Source organism: Phyllostomus discolor, chromosome 10 (assembly GCF_004126475.2).
Source record: "Phyllostomus discolor isolate MPI-MPIP mPhyDis1 chromosome 10, mPhyDis1.pri.v3, whole genome shotgun sequence".
In the NCBI taxonomy this organism is placed as follows: Eukaryota; Metazoa; Chordata; class Mammalia; order Chiroptera; family Phyllostomidae; genus Phyllostomus; species Phyllostomus discolor.
Window position 1 is genome coordinate 675849 of NC_040912.2, and position 16236 is coordinate 692084.

General features: G+C 68.4%; 1 protein-coding gene across 1 annotated transcript; it reads right to left on the reverse strand.

Moving 5' to 3' along the window:
* Positions 1–13832: 13832 nt before the first annotated feature.
* On the reverse strand, positions 13833–16230 carry LOC114490255 (tensin-3-like). Its single transcript, XM_036010412.1, has 4 exons — positions 15731–16230; positions 15433–15501; positions 15290–15316; positions 13833–14277 (listed from the first exon to the last, which is right to left on the reverse strand). Exons 1-4 carry the CDS (start codon positions 16228–16230, stop codon positions 14133–14135), a joined length of 741 nt encoding a protein of 246 aa, XP_035866305.1. The 3' UTR covers positions 13833–14132.
* Positions 16231–16236: the final 6 nt, after the last annotated feature.

Below are 16236 nucleotides of genomic sequence, written 5' to 3' on the forward strand. Positions count from 1 at the left end.
CATTGCCTGTCCCCCCCCCCCCCAAGGGCCTGCTGTGTTCAGGGTGACTGACCTCACGGCCTGCCTCTGCTATGAACAGCTCTTCGTCTGAAAAGGAAAACGTCGATTCTGACCTCAGCCCGTTTGTATTTATTTTTCGGAAATGTGCCAGCTCACACGTGCGCCCGGCCAGGGGCTGAAGCGAGGCCGAGGCCGCAGCCACGCCGCGGGCAGGGAGACCTGCGGTGGGCGGGGCCGGAATGAGGGGGGGCGGGGCCGGGGCGGGGGCGGGGCGCAGGAACCGCGGTCTCGGCAGGGACGCGGAGAAAACCGTCCACTCCGTGTCGGCTCCGTCAGAGCACGCGTGGGCTCCCATCGGCCGCCGTGACGCTCACGGCGATCGCGCCAGAACCTGCGACACTTTCCCTGCAGCACCGCTCGCTCGGCCCCAGCGGGAGCAGCCAAGGCCACGGGCACAGAACCGCGTCAGCAGAGAAGCGTGTCGGCGGGCGTTTAGGGACCGGAATCCGCCCGCCTCACTAAAACCTCAGCGCTCCTGAAGCCCGATGGCGAAGTCCGTGCTCTGAGGCACCCACTGGCTTCTCCCGGGGGCTGGGCACGCGAGTTTGCCCGGTCTCCGGGTTTGAGATGGAGCCCCCTCTCCCCCATCATGTCCTGCTGCTGCCTCCTCGGGGAAAGGCCCCGCCCAGGGCGCTGCGGCTGCAGCTCCCAGAGAGAACCCGGTGCCCCCCACCCCCACCCCGGCATGTGCTGAGTCACTGCTGCTGGTCACTGGCCTTCTGCATGGACGGCCCCTGGTCAAAGATCCAGGAAAATCAGGTTCTTCTGCGGTTTCATGAATGACTACAGCACGAGAGACTCCCCCGTTATTCCGGGACCTCGATCACATCGGATCAGCCATTTGCAATTTCTCGCGTCCGGGATCACGCAGGCCGGTCATCAGGTCGGGCTCCCCGGCGGGGACCTGGGTGCTGTGTTCCGTGCGGGTGTTTGATTCCTGCCGCCGTCTCGGCCGTCGGGTTTGAAGCGCAGGACGGCCTGGTGTGAGCTTCTGGCCCCCACTTCCCGGGGGGAGGGATGGAGGGGCCCCGCCCCGGCGGCCAGTGGGCAGAGCCGGGTGGGCATCGGGAGGGCATGCGCTGCCCCACCTCAGCACCCACACGGTCGTGGCTCCTTTTACCCTGAGCCGGTGCGACTCTGTTTCTTGTCCCGCCGGGTGCCGTGGGTTCACGGTGCCGTGGGTTCCTCCCCGAGTCGTCTGCTGAGTTCCTGACCCCCCCGCACCCCGGTGGACAGTGGCCTTGTCTGGACAGAGCGTCCTCAAGGAGGCAACCAAGTCTCGCGAGGTCCGATGTGACCACGTCCCACGGGAAGAGCAGGCGAGGACACAGACACACACACACACACACACACACACACACGGGCGGCCACACGAGGACACAGAGCAGACGGCCATCCACACGCCTGGGACCGAGGCCTCCAGAAGGCACCACCCGCTGGCACCCGGGTCTCAGGCGTCCAGCCTCCAGGACTGCTGGGCTGCAGCTCCCGTGTCTGCCACAGCCATCCGCCACCTTTCTCTTCTCCGGACACACGCAGACTAGTTCCTACAATTCCGCACACACCAAATCATATGTATTTTTTGCTGATCTGAACCAAAATTTTGATTTTCCACACCAGACGGCTGTTGTGCTGGCTGCTGCCGCTCTTCACACCTGACGGCCGCGGGAAGCGAGTCGGCGCCTCGACCCAGGTGTCAGGTGCCGCCTGTTGTGGGAACGAGCGCCCGTGGCGCGCCGGGCGAGAGCCCAGAGCTGGCGAGCACGGGAGCACACGCACCCACACACGCGGCTTAAGGCCACGCTGCAAACCAGCGCGGTGTGGCTCTGGCGTGCCGCCAGGCCCCCTCCCCCCTGCTGTGTGGGCTCTCTGGGGCCAGTCACTGTCCCCCCTCAGAACCTGGGGCTCAGGCCCCGAGGTCACTGCTCAGGGGGGCCCATGTGTTTGCAGGAAACGGTCCCGGTGTCGGGGTGAACGTTTCTCAGAACGCAGGGGCTTTCGCCCGTTTCATCCCCAATGAGGTCCCCAAATCCCTGCCTCGTGCCGGCGGGGTGGAAGCTTGGGGGCCGACGTGGGGGACACCCTCGAGGCCCCCTGGACCTCCGGACACGCTGGCACCGAGTGTCACGGGAGGCCACCCCCCAGGGCCCCGGACGACGGGCAGAGGAGCCAGGCCCAGCGGACGAGGGTACTCAGGGCTGTGTGACCTGTCCCCACGGAACCCCTTCTGGGGAGAACGGTGCGCACTTCGGGGCGCGGCCGACACGCAGCCTGGGCTTGTGGGACGCGCGGCGGTTGCTCCCTCGGCACGGCAGACCGCGAACCCCGCCACCGCGGTTGTCACCCCTGAGCCCATCTGCCCAGAGGGAGGAGGGAGCCCGAAGGTGCTTCTGCACCCGGCAGGCTCGCGGGACTTACGACTGGCTGCAGGGGGGACGCCGTCCTGGGGCCACAGGTCATCACGGACGCCGGCACTGAGAGGCCCGTCCTGCGGAAACGGGATGCGGCGGCTGCCGGTGTGTCCGAGGCCCCGCCCCGCCGCGCTGACCCGCTCGGGCAGGTGGGTGCCTGACGGGTGGGGGGGGTGGTCGCCGTGGGTGGGCGTTGGGTGCGCAGCCCGCTGAGTGGGGCCCCGCAGTGGGGGACGGCAGCCCCGAGGTCGCCGTGTCCTGTGAGCAGCCGCCATCACCCCGACCAGGAGGGTCTCCGCCGGACTCGGGGCAGACCAGCTGCCTCCGGGGGGAGGAGGGGCCCGCGCGGAGGGACTCGGGCCGAGGGCGTGACACACAGCGCCAGCGCTGGGGGGGGGGGGGGGGGGGGAGATGCATCGGGGAACCCGGGGTGGGGAATGGGGGGGCAGACATCCAAGCACCTCGGGTTCGCGTCGCAGGAACGGGCCAGAAACCGCATCGGGCCACGCGAGAGCGGGCGTGCCCTCACGTCAGACCCGGCGTCCGGCGGCGGGAAGCTACACAGCACCCCCAGTTTGGGCTTTCTCCGCACCCCCAGGAGCAGCCCTCACATTCCCCTGAGCTGGCCCAGGCGGCGGGTCCCCAGATTCCCGGTGTGACGCCGCCACCTGCTGGACAGAGGACCAGGCTGCAGCCGGCCTCTCGGCTTGGTGTCCGTGAACTGCAGGAGCTCAGCCGTGGGGAACCCCCCCCCCCACTACCACCAACTCTGTCTTCAGGGTTCAGACGGATAACTGAGGCCCTGTCTGGTGGTGGCAGAAAGTTCCAGAAGCACTTGAGCTGCCCACGGTGGTGTTGAGATGAGGCCTCCAGAACAAGCCCGAGCACCGAGCAAAGCGTTGGGGTCCCCAGTGCGCCCCGCCCTGCTGCACTTGCCCTGGGGAGCGCCCCCCCCACCCCCAGCCCCCGTGCTGGCCCTCTGAGCCTGTCCCCGAGCCCCGTGGGGCCTGTCCGCATGCACCTGGCTTACAGTCACACTTACAGTCACGTGTCGGCGCCCGCGCTGCGGCAGCTCGCCAGGTGCTTTCTGAGAGGAGACGCGGGTCTGCAGGCCCCGCCCCCTCGCCCTCTGTCCCCAGAGGCTGCTTCTGCGTCCCCCAGGCCTTCCCGGTGGGGGCCGGGCACCAGGAGACAGGGCCAGCCGTGTCCTCAACCACAGCCGCTCCGAGGGGAAGGCGTCCCCGTGCGGGGACAGAGGGTGACGAGGTCTGGGGGGTCCCCCCCCCAGGACAGGTCCCCATTTGCCACCCGTGCTGGGAGAAGCCCCGACGCCCGGCCCGCGGGCCCGGGGTGCGGATGGGGGAGGAGCCGACTGGGACGACCTCCTCCTTCCCCCCCACCGGGGCAAGTGCGGCCCTCACCCCAGCCGGCGGGCCGGCGTCACCATGGCCGGCAGCGCCCCGCCAGGCCCACGGCAGCCGGGGTCCCTTCTCATGCGCCCCAGTCCCCAGGCAGCGAGGGGCGCCTGACCTGCGGGGCCCCGAGAGTGGTTGGGGCCCCCGGAGAGGAGGCAGGCAGGACGAGGGTCAGGGGCTTTGGGGAGTGCTCGGTCTCCCCAGCTGGTGCCATGCTAAGGGGTTTGGGGGCCTCGGAGACCCCGTCCCAGGGGCTGACGAAAGCAGAGCTTCCCCTGGGTCAGGGCCGCGGCCAAGAGCAGGCCCGCCTTGACCTGACCGCGGTCACTGGCCTTCCCGTCGGCGCCTGGACACAGTGAGCCCTCCCCCCAGGCCTCTGCACGGGGCCTCCCGCCCCAGCACCCTGTCCCCACGCCTGCCGGTGGCCGGCCGCTCCCTCACACCCCACCCCCCTGAGCGCCCCGACCCTTCTCTGGCCTCTGTTTCTCTCACTGCCCCGGCCACTCTCTGAACTGACCCCTTGTCTCCGTGGTCACTGCCCTGCCCTCTGACCCCGGACGGACACAGACGGCTCCGTCCGTCCCTCACCCTGGTGGCGCTGAGACCGCGAGTCCGTCCCAAGCGCTCACTGGACGGCCCCAGCCTTGACCTGCACCAGACTGTCCATGGTCACCCAGGACCCCCGGCCTGGCATCCTTAGAACAGGGGGGACAGCGTCCATCTGGCTGGAACGTCACGGCTCGCACCCGGTCAAGGCCGCTCTGCGAGGGCAGCAGGCCCCTCTCTGGCCCCGGCAGATGAGTCAGCACCACCCAGGGCCCTCCATCCAGCTCAGCCCCCCGCGGCCCCGGCACACCCTTCCTGTCCACCGTTCCCAGGGGGTGTCTGTCTGTCTCCACCGCACCCAGGGGAACCCTCCGAGTGGCCCGCGCCCGCAGCTGCCGCAGGGGAGGGGCTGCGCCCGTCGCTAGGGAGGGCAGCAGTCTCCAGGGAAGGCAGGTCGCCCTGAGGAGCCGGCAGGACACGCAGGAGCTCCGGACCAGGGTGTGCACCCTCGGGGCATCTCTGGGCCGCGCCGGAAAAGAGTGGTCTTGGGCCACATGTTAAATACACACGCACTGGTGAACACAGATGAGCAAAAAAAAGGTTTTCAGTAAATCAACGATTGTGTGTGGGACCTCGGGCTGGGCACCCCTGCTTTCAAACGAACCGAGTGTCTGGGCCAGACTGTCCAGAGCGAGGGGGCGCTGTGCCCACAGCTGGGGGACAGTTGACAGGTGACTCACACCAGAGAAGTAGACCCACGGGTGCAGAGAGAGAGAGACAGAGACAGAGGAGAGGGGCCGTGGGGGCAGGAAGGAGGCGGGGGAGGGGGATCACCTGCCGGTGGTCGCAGCCCAGAGGTAAGGAGCTCCGCTCTCGAACCGCGCATCGAAACGAATCCCTGACGGATTCGAGAGTGACACCTGGAATTCGCTGAAGAAGGGCCTGTTCCTCTGGCGGTCAAAGGCCTCGGCGGTCACAGAACACTAAACGAAAATGGGAACGAAGGGTAGATTTTAAGCACGTTTATAGACCATCAACACAATATTTTAAAACGTACTGAAATAATTTCCTATTCACCCATCCAAAAACAAGGCGCTAATCATGTAGAGAAGTCACAAATAAAATGTATTACAGCCCTGGCTGGCGTAGCTTAGTGGATTGAGCGCAGGCTGCGAACCAAAGTGTCGCAGGTTCGATTCCCAGTCAGGGCACATGCCTGGGTTGCAGGCCATGACCCCCAGCAACCGCACACTGATGTTTCTCTCTCACTCTCTCTCTCCCTCCCTTCCCTCTCTAAAAATAAATAATAAAATCTTTTTAAAAATGTATTACAGCCTCATATTTTTTACAGCACCCACACTCGGAGGAGGTAGAAGCGGCCGTCTGCAGGGGAGAACCTAGACGGAGGTAAACTCGGGAGCGGGACCTGGTGGCTGGTCCCTCAAGCTTGGCCCCCGCCCCCCCGCCTCTCCCCGCGGAGCCGGCGCCCGGTGCCGGGGGCTTTACCAACAACGGCCCCCACCTCATTCACGCTGCCTCTCCCGAGTCCGGGTTGGTTAGGGGGCACAGACTGAGCGGGGTGCCCTGGGTGAAGGAGCACCCTTAGGCGCCGGGGCCCGCAGGACTCCAGCGCCGTGGGATTCCCGGCTTCCGGAAGCTCCCGCCCGTCTGACCGCATGCTCGGAGGCCTGGAGTCCCTCTCCCTCACCTGCGTCTTCGGGACGCATTGACTCACACCCAGGCCAGCCGCCAGCCCAACCGGGCCCGAGACCCTGAGTGAGAACCCACCCCCGAGAGTGGCGCCCCACAAAACTGGGGGAGTTTGCCTCCGACCCGACGTTGGGAGTTGTTGGGCAGCAGCAGAAAAGCAGAATGACCCCCCCCCTGCCCCCTGACAGGCCGGCCCACAGCCTCCAACACCATCGTCGTCGTGAGGGCGAGTTTCCCAGCAGCCCCAGCAGGCAGATGCCGGTGCAAAGCCCCCGGAGGAGCCGGGGAAGCCGCCCGCTGGCTGTAGGTGCGTCCTGGCCCCGCCCACGTAAAGGAACCGAGAGAAGTTCCGGACGGACGCTCGCCGCCGCCGTGACCGCGGCTGTCTCCTGCAGAGAGGTCCCGAGCGACTGACATCCCGCTGGTCGGTGTGCAGCTGGGGGCTTCACCCGTCCGCAGGCAGCCTGGCCTTCGGGCGTGGGCAGGAGCAACAGTCGGCCTTTGTTTCCAGCGCAGAGTGACGGACTCAAAGGAACGTTACCTGCTCCAGGCCCAAACGTCGGAGACCTGCCTTCGTTCTTCCTAGAGCTACCTGTGGGACCAGCCGGCACGGCCGTGTCACCTGCTTGGTCCAGCCCCTCCTCGTGGATATCCCAGCCCCCGGCTGCTACCACCCCCGGGAGACGAGTCACGCCCTGGCCCCCAGGCCCAGCCCACCCTCCTGCTTCCCCGGTCCCAGCATGAGCTCCCCCCCCACCCCCGACTGCCCGCCCGGACACAGAGCCAGTCCTGAAAAGCCACCGCGGCTCTGAGCCCAGAGCACCCGGCGATGAGGAGCCACGGCCACGGAGCCCTGGCCATGGCCACCTGCCACTCTCCTGGGAGCATGCTGCCGGGTTACTCGGCTGGCACCTCCGGGAATGACCCTCCCGTCCCACCACTCTGCTCCTGCTCCTGGAAGGGACACTGGGCGCTGCCGAGGCTCCGCCTCCAGAACAGCAGGCGGCAGCTCTGGACTACGAGAGAAACCCGAACACAGACTCCCACTCCGCTCCACTGTCCTGGGTTTGGACGCCCTGCGTGGGGGCGGGGATCGGTGCCCAGTGCCACGCCCTGCAGGGCCGAGCCCAGCTCGGGTGGTCTGACCCAGTGCCAGGACCGGAATTCCCTGGAAGGCCCTTTGTCCCCGTTCAGGTGTGTTGGTGGCCACAGGTGACAACCCAGACACGAGAACTGGGCGAGCGAGCCGGTTGCCCGACGCGGGTCTGCCCCCGAGAAACGGACAAGGAGAAAGAAACCAGCTCCGCTTGGCCGTGCAGCCCGCGGCCGAGCGCGAGGGGTGCTGGTGCTTGGCGGCTCACGGGGAGGGCGCTGCTCTCACTCCCCGCGCGGAAGCAGGGCCGGGAGCCCCGGGAGCTCAGAGGGCACGTCCGTCCGGGAGGAGGAGCCCCACGTGGAACGTGCGCCTCTCGCCTCCAGGGGGCCTGGGAGGACGGCGACGGACCACGCGAGTGCAGCCGCCCTCCTCTGCGCATTGATTCATCCGCCCAAGCGCACTGCGGCGCCGCTGGGGTGAGGCGGCCCTCGGGGATCCTGATCCCTCAGCATGTGCCTGCCCCCCCCCCCCATCTTGGGCATGGGCGCGCGGGGCAGGTTCCCACGCGAGCCCCAGACCCGCCAGCCCTGTGACCCGAGGGGCAGGCCCAGCTTCCTTGCAGGGAAACCCGGTGCAGAGCCTTCCGCGCTTCTGCAGGCCTATGTATGAGACCAGGGCGCCGGCGCACGCGACAGGCGGCTGTGTGCTTCCCACGCAGAAGCACGAGGCCGGGCCGCTGGGACCGGGCTCCAGGGGGAGGCTGCGGGGCTGTGCTCACGTGCCGGTCACTTTCCGGACGGATCCTGGCACAGACCGCCAGTCCTCCTGGTCCCCGCACTTGCCTCTGTTTGGTTTCCAATGGCCCTTCTCCAGCTGTTACAACAGCGAACCTCTCTCTGGATTTCCAGAGTCCTCATTAAAAAAAAGAAAAACCGGTCTAGGAAACTTGCACAGATCCCAAACCGAAGTGATCTGTTATTTCCAAATTTGTTATTTGTAACTGTGCCCACCCCCCTCCTGAGCAGTTCGCGGGGGTGTGCAGGGGTGGGCGGGGACGGCAGGGTCGCAGGGTCGCAGGCCTGCTCCAGCGCCCCGGGCGGATGGGGCCGCACGCTCCACATTCCTCTTTAATTATGGGGCTGGAGTAAACATCCGCGGACGCCAGGCCCCGTGGCCGCCGGGGACAGGAGTGCACGGCCGCGGGGAGAGGCGGCCCCCTCGGCCCGGCCCCGCGCGGAGATAAAAGTGACGGATGGGCCTGTCATCGCCCTCGGAGGGAGGACAGGGCGCGCGAGGCTTCGTTCTGGCAGTTCCCTTGTTTACAGGGGAGGGAGGGCGGGCGTTTTGTGACTTCTCCGAACCGCCGCTAGGGGGTCTTGGCCTCCCCTCCCGCCCGCGTGCGGCGCTGGCACGGGGCCCGTGAAGACCGAAGACCCTCGCCGGCCTGCCCTGGCCTGGGGGCTGCCCGCCGGAGCTGGGGGGCAGGGGCGGGCCCTGGAGGGACCGTGAGGCCCCGCCCAGCCGTCAGGCCCCCCACTGCGGGCAGCACCCCTCCTCTGCCCCAGCACCCCTGCCCCAGCCCATCACCCGGCGCCCCGGGCTCTGCAGGGGGGGCCCTCTCCCAGGTCCTGCCTCAGCCCCGCACCCCTCCTTCACAGCCGGCACCCCACCACTCGATAGCCATTATGGAGGGGCTGTGCCCCCGGCCCCACATTCCCAGGGCAGAGTCTCAGGTGCTGGGAGACAGGGCTCTGAAGAGGCGAGTAAGGGAATGAGGCCACTGGGGTGGGCCCTGCTCTCACGGGCTGGGGCCCTTGGAAGAGGACATGAGACAGACACACGGGGGACGGCCCTGCGGGGCGCGGGGGACGGGTGGCCGTCTGTGTGTGGGGAGAGGAGCCAGCCTCAGCTCAGACGGGCTGCCTCTGAGGTCACGGAGGGTGGGTGGTCTGACCGTCAAACCGTCCCACCCCTGCAGGCTGTGGCCTTTGCACTGCGTGCTGCCACCTCCCGAGGACGGCCCAACCCGGTGGTTCTCGGCGCACCGGTTTTTACGGCGGAGACAGACACGCGCCACGCAGTCCACCACCTCCACCGCTGTACGTGGGCAGCCTGGTGGCACCGGCCCACTCACAGCGCTGTGTGACGGGCGCCTCGCGCTGTTGCGGAGCCTTGGCCTCGCTGCGCAAGGAGGCCTTGCCCCCAGGAAGCCGTCACTCCCCGCCTCCCCTCCCCCCCACTCCCCGCTCCCCGCCACCCCCCCCAGGCCGTCCTGTTGTCCTGTTCCGCACGGGTCACGTGAACACACCCTGCAGCGCGAGCTCTTCAGGCCCAGCGTCTCCGCCCGCGGTGTGTCTGGAGCTCACGCCCGCCGTAGCGCGCACCCAGGGCCCTCTTCAGGGCGGAGCAGCATTCCACTGCGCGCACCCGCGGCTTTGGGTGGCTCCGATCGCGGGCCAATGGGCAGGCGGGCTGCTGGCGCCCTCTGGCGGCTGTGGGCGGTGGCGCCGTGAACACTCGCGGGCGATGCGCAGACACCTGATCCCGGCTCCTCGGAGCGCAGACCCAGGAGCGGGGCTGCGGGGAAACGCGAGGGTGACCTCGCCACACGGGGTCGTGGCGACGGCCGCACGACAGTGTGAACGTATAAAAAGTCACTGGGCGCACATTTAGATCGAGTGAGTTTTACAGCATGTACACCAAAACGACGAGAGACGTCGTTTTAAGAATGACGGTTCCTTCACGCGGGCGTGCCGCGTTTTACCAGGCTGGCGAACAGGTGCGGGGTGACTCTTTCCCTGCTTTAAAGGCTTCAGCGCCGATCCAGGCGCGTGCGCGGAGACCCGTGCCCCCCGGCACGCCCCCTGCCTGTTCACAAAGCCTGCACTCAGGGCCCCGTGTCGGCGACTCCCCAGCGCGAACGTCCAGAAACAGGCCCCGCGACACCGGCTGACTGTCATGCTGGCCCCTGATGCCGTTCCGCGCCTTCCCTTCCCCGGGGAAGGTTCAAGGTCGCACACACCGCGAAGGCCAGGCCTGCCGGTGGAGCCCCGGCCAGGACGCACGCGTGTTGAAAACCGAGGTGCTCGGGAAAGGCACCAGACCAGTGCGCCTTGGCCGGCCTTGGCCGAGTCCAAGACTTGCAGTTGCTGTGGGAACCATAAAAATGAAAGAGGGGGATGAGGCCGTCCCGAGTTCCTGGAAAAGCTGTCTTCCAAGGTCATCCGATTGGGCGGCCGGCGCTGCGACGCCTCAAGCAAACAAAGGAGCCGGTCCAGGGCTCGCGGAGTCAAAGCAGGACCTGTCCCTTCTGTGACCCCAGCGCCGCGGCCCGTGGGGTCTGTGCTTGTCTCCCCAAGGAATGGGCTCGGGTATGGCGGGGCAGTGCTGACACTGAACACCTCGGAGGAGGCGACACCCCAGGACTCTGGGTGGGCGCTTCGGAGACAGGACAGCGGAGGGGCAGCTTGAGCTCAGAAAAATCCCCATGGGACAAGCCCCAACTCCCGTGCCCGCCTGGGCAGCATGGGGTCCTCCCCTCCCCGCTTTGCCCCTTGTGGGCTGGGGACAGACAGGGGCGCTGGGGTTGCACAGCCCGCCCTTCCTGAGGCCGGCGGGGTGGCGGGGCAGGAGCGGGGGGGGGGGGGGGCAGACCATCTCGCAGCAGCGCCCTCTGCGGGTGTCACCCGCGAACGCTGGGGATGCGACAGTGACGGACGAGCCTGAGACCCGCGCCCCACCCCCGCGCGCCCCCTGGCGGCCCTGTTGCGCGCGCACCCCCTGCGGGCGGTCCTTGGACAAAGGGCTTTAGCCCCGGGGCCGCGTCTGAAAACTCAAAAAAAGGTAAACTCCAATCGGCGCGGCACAACAGCCATTGTGCTGCCATTTCGGGTGTTTCTCGTCTCCATCCCCCCCCCCCCCGTGCGTTCGTCTTCTGCAGCGTGGCGCAGCGAGGAAGACGCAGTGTGGCAGGAACGCACGCCCACTCCTTCGGGGAACAGCGGGGTGGGCGCGCAGGGCGGCGTGGGGCCTCCAGGAGCCGGGAGAGCGCGGCTCCCGCAGCAAAACGAGGCGGCTCGGCTCCCCGCCCCCGCGCCCCGCAGTTCGGCGCCTGGCGACTGTAAGGCGGGCGGCCACCAGGGGGCGGCGCTGCCTGCCCTCTCGGCTGCACTGCGCACGCGCCTGGGGCCTGGTCGCGGGCTCCACTGGGACGTCCTGTCCAGACGTAGGGCCAAGTGCGGAGGGAGGGACGGGCCCATGGCCAGGGCGCCCGGTGCAGACGCGGGGCCCCGAGGAGGACACGGGGGCGGTGTACACCAGGAAAGAAATACTGTGAAACCAGTATTCACGAGAGGCACCCGTGAGGAGCCAGCTCTGCACGGTGTCCCAGGCCCGCCGCCCAGAGTGTCATCACCTGCAGGTGGGCGCCGGCCCCCCGCTGTCGCCGCCGCCGCCAACCTCGTGCCAGCAGCAAAGCCCTAACCCGCAGGAGCCGCCGCTGATGCGCTCTCGATGACAGAAGCCAGCGCAGGCTCTGTGGAGGCTGTGTGTGGCTGCCATCTGCGCCCCCGGGGACCGGTGTGGGCGTGTCCCAGCCCGGGTGGCGGGAGGCTGCTGCTCCCCAGGCCCGGGGGGAGGTGCCGGGCGACGCCCCAGCCCCAGGCCGGCGGCACAGGGCTGGCAGCCACCCGACACCTGCTTCCTCGCCCCCACGACACTGTCTTATCAGGCAGGATCCAGGCCACCTGACTTGGTTGGTGACACAGCGGGCTCCCCAGACGGACAGATGCTCACCCACACACCTGCGCACACCCTCAAGCCGTGGTGCCAACAGCAGCAGCAGATGCCTGGAGGAGGGTTATGAAGGTTAATACTTTATTGTTTTCTGACTGTAATGGTGCTGGAAGAGCAGAGACAGCGGCTACACAGAGAACTCACAGAACATTCGTTTACACACTGCATATGCTCTTTGCAACATACGAGAGGTGAGAATGCCCACTGGCAGTTAAGGCAGATCAGGAGACACGGGGCGTCTCGACGCCGAGGATACACAGGGAGAGGCTTACAGGTGAGCGATGGGGGGACATCGTAGGGGACGGAGGGCTGAAAGGGACCCTGGCTGTGACGCTCACGGGCAGGCACACTTCAGGTGAGAGCCCAGGCCTGTGCCTGGTGCCCGAGGTGCTCGGAGACCAGGAGCCTGGGGAAGGGTCCGCCCCTGCGTGGAGCCAGGTGGGGGGTGGGGCTCACCCACGGCCTGGCGCCAAGGTCACGGGCGTGTGGTCCTGTGTAATACGTGTGTAACACGCAAAGAGCCCTGTCACACCAGCTCGTCAGGAGCCGGCGCTGGCTTCCTCGGGAGCCATCTGCTTGGAGCAAACCTCCAGGGCCCTTGGCCACCAGGAGGACATGCTGTCGCTGGGCGCCCAGCTTCTTGGCATCCAGGATGCTGCTGCTCGCTCGGGAGCCCCCGGTTTCCAAGTCCTGGATCCCGAGTCGCAGCCCCACGCCCGCCCGCCCCCTCTGCCCGAGAGACGAGGGGCCTGGCCTGCCTCTCTGAGTCAGACGAGGGTGGGAGCCATCTCGAGACAAGCCATCTCCCGGGGACAGCTCCAACCCGGTCCCCTCCCCGAGTCCGACAGCGACAGCATGTGTACCTCCACAGGGACCAGGACGTGGACCGAGGAGCTGCCCGCTGTGTGACGGATGAGGCCCGCCTTGGGGGACGAGGCAGACGTTTGGCACAGAAAGGAGGCACTTGGGATTGGAGCTGAGCGGCAGGCCCCCCCGAGCCCCCCGGTCCCAGCTCCTCGCCCCGAACCTGAACCACTTCACGTGGGGTCCACGAGGCCCACCCCACCCCAGCCTGCGGCCCACTCCTCCGACCCTGGGGTACAGAGGGGCCGGTGCTCGGCATCCACAGCGGAGAACCGGAGCTCCGGGCAGAGCCGCTGGCTGCTCCCCAACCGGTGACCGCAGACGGGGCAGGCGACAGGCCACAGCACTGCCACAGGCGTGCCGGCAAGTGCCTCGAGGACTGTGGCTGAGGCGAGGTGGGGCCCCGAGCCCCCGTGAGACTGAGATGCCCTCCGCCCAGCTCGGGGGGCCGGAAGCACGCAGGCCCTCCAGGAGCCCGCAGGCATGGTCGTGACAGACCAGAGGGGAGCTCCTGGAGGTCAGCCTGCCCCACCCTTCCAGAACCTTCCACTGCAGAAAGGATGTCGCCTGCAGCCTGGAAACGACACTCTGACGGTAGGCACCGCACACCGGAGCCAGTGCACAGTGGCACCCTCTCCTCTGGTGCCTCCGCACGGAGACGCCCCCACAGGCCGCAGTGACAAATGTGATCACAAGTGACTCGGCAAAAGAGCGATAAAGTACGTGGAAATGGCGTTTTGCTTCCATCCTCGCCCCTCCTCTCCGCAGCCGGCACACCTTCGGGCCCCACAGCGACACCCTGGTCCTCATGGGCCATCGCGTGGTCCCCTTGTCCAGGCCCCGGAGTTCCGGAAGGGCCCGCACGAAGCCACATCACACGTGCGTCCCTGTCCTGGGAGGGTGGTGGCCTGCGGGCGTTGGTCACAGTGCTGGCCGTGCTCCGTGGTCCCTCGAGCCACGGCCTGGTGGGCCAGGTACCCCCCAGACTCGCATGGGAGGCGCACAGGACCCCGAGTTTCCTCAGGCGGTCCTGGGCGTGGAGCTGGGTGGGTGACCTCGTGCCCACTCCTGCCCAGAGAGGGCCGGGCTGCAGACGGACACGGGCACCGTCTGTCTCAGGAAGGGCTGGGGGCGGGGCAGTGTGGTGCTTGGTGAGCTGAAGGAGCCAGAAGGTCAGGGTCACCGCAGGGGCTCGGCGGCCACCCCAGCCCTCGGGCATCTGCAGCCGGGAGGGGCTCACATCTTCTTGGGGGAGCCGATCATGACCTTGGACACGAAGTTGACGATGGCACTGGCAGGCTGCTCGGGGTCGTGCTCTGCGAACAGGTGGCACTCGTTGTCCGAGGTGCTGCCCTGCTTCCGGGCCACGAACCCGAAGGCTCTGCAAAGAGAGGCGGTCAGAGCGTTCCGGCCCGTGCAGCGAGGCCGAGAGGGCCAGGGCTCCGCTGCCTGCCACCACCTCCGCTCCCTCCCCCGAGACCATCCCGGTGCAGCGCCACGTGACAGACTCCTGCCCCCTCTCCGCAGGCAGGGCCCTGGGGGGCAGCACAAGAGGTGGGGCGGCGGGGCCCTATGGCTGGGCCCTGACCGCAGCACCGCCCCACGCCTGGCGCCGTCCTGCAGAGGCTGGTGGGGTGGGGTCCCGAGCCCACTCCCCCGAGTCCTCACGGAGTCCCACCAGATGGGAACACAGGCCAGGCGGGCACTGTCCCCCCACTGGTGGTTCCTGAGATTGAGAGGGACGCACCGGCCACCTAGATGCCACCCCCGGTCCCCCACGGGCCCAGGTCCCTCCTCGAGGCTCGAGGCCGACTGCACTGCGTGCCGCGGAGGCGGCGGGAGCCGGGACTTCTCGGCAGACCGCAGCCGCAGCCCGAGCAGGCGCCCGGAAGCCCCGGCTCAGCACAACGCCGCCATTGTTCGGGCCCCAGTGCCGGCGGAGGCTGCCTTCTCCCCCGCAGAGACATGAAGGGGCTTTTTGTTGGGGTTTAGCGGCCCCCACGCCGCGGGAGGGAGCGGCCCAGGGCACTCGAGTCACCGATGGGGTCGCACATTCCGCGCGGTGGGAGCGCAGCCAGCTCTGCAGCCCAGCGCGGGGCTCGCGCGGCCTCTGAGCCCCTCGTCGGAACCCTGGTTAAAGGGGCTGTGGAGCGGGACCCCCGGGAGAGGGCGCTGTGACCGGACATCGCCGAGGTCCACGGCAGGCGATGGGGCCGGCCCCCGTGGGCGTGCGCTCCGCCCCCGCTGCAGAGGGAAGGGCGGGAAGCCTGTGCGCCTGCGCCTGCCGCCCCCAAGCACCACGTCTCCGGGCCCCCCAGTGCAGACCCAGCCCACGGGCATCGCTGAGCCCCTTCCTCACGAGGACCCCTCGTGGGGTCGCGCTGGCAGCTCACCTGGAGCCCACGCCGTCCGCAACCCACCTGGCGGGTTCAAGAGAACGGAAATCGCGTTAGTTTCTGTACGGACTGAGCGGGCGGGCCGCGCGCACGCACGCACACGCACGCACACGCACGCTCGCGGGCCTCGCGGGCCTTACTTCCTGCCCTGCGGGTCCAGCGCGCAGAAGATGACGGTGCTCACGGGGTAGTGCTTCCGGAAGAAGAGCCTGCGGGGACGTGGGCGGGTGACGGTGGCGCTGGGGCGGCCCCCACGAGGACCCGCGCGCGAGCGCCCCCTGGCGGCCTGCAGACCGGCGGAGCGCGGGGCCCCCCAGGGTGGCAGAGGCGCGAGGCCGGCCGCGAGCGTCCGGGGAGGGGCGGCGCGCGCCAGAACCCCCCTGCCCGGGAACCGCCCCCCGCCCACGCCCAGACAGGAGCCCGCGCCGGCGCACTCACTTCCTCTGGTTGTCCGTCAGGGTGATGCCCTGCGACGACACCTTGAAGTGCACGACCGTGGACAGGGGCGGCGGCTGCTGCGCCAGCGCGAGGCTCAGGGCCTTCTGGACGGCCTGGTGGCCGGTGAGGGACTCCGTGTCCACGGAGCCCAGGTACCACACGTTGCAGGCTGCGGGGCAGGGGCGTGCGTCAGCTCGTCTGCGGGACACGCAGCGGCGCTGGCGTGTCGAAGGCAGGCGCCCCCTGCCCGGTGCCGGGGTGGGCAGCGAGCGGCCCAGGTCAGTGTGGGGAAGGGACGTAGCACCGGGCCACGGGGAGGCCCCAGTGGCCCCGTGTCCCGCCGGAGGCCAGGGCACCTCCTCAGCGTCACCGTGGCCTGGGTGGGATGAGAGCCCGCCCCCGGGGAGTGAAGGGAACCTCCGAGGAGGGGCACGTGGCCTGGGCCCCAAATCACGGCCCTGCCGGGGGCTCCGAGCGAGCAGACACCCGGGAGCAGCCATGACTCA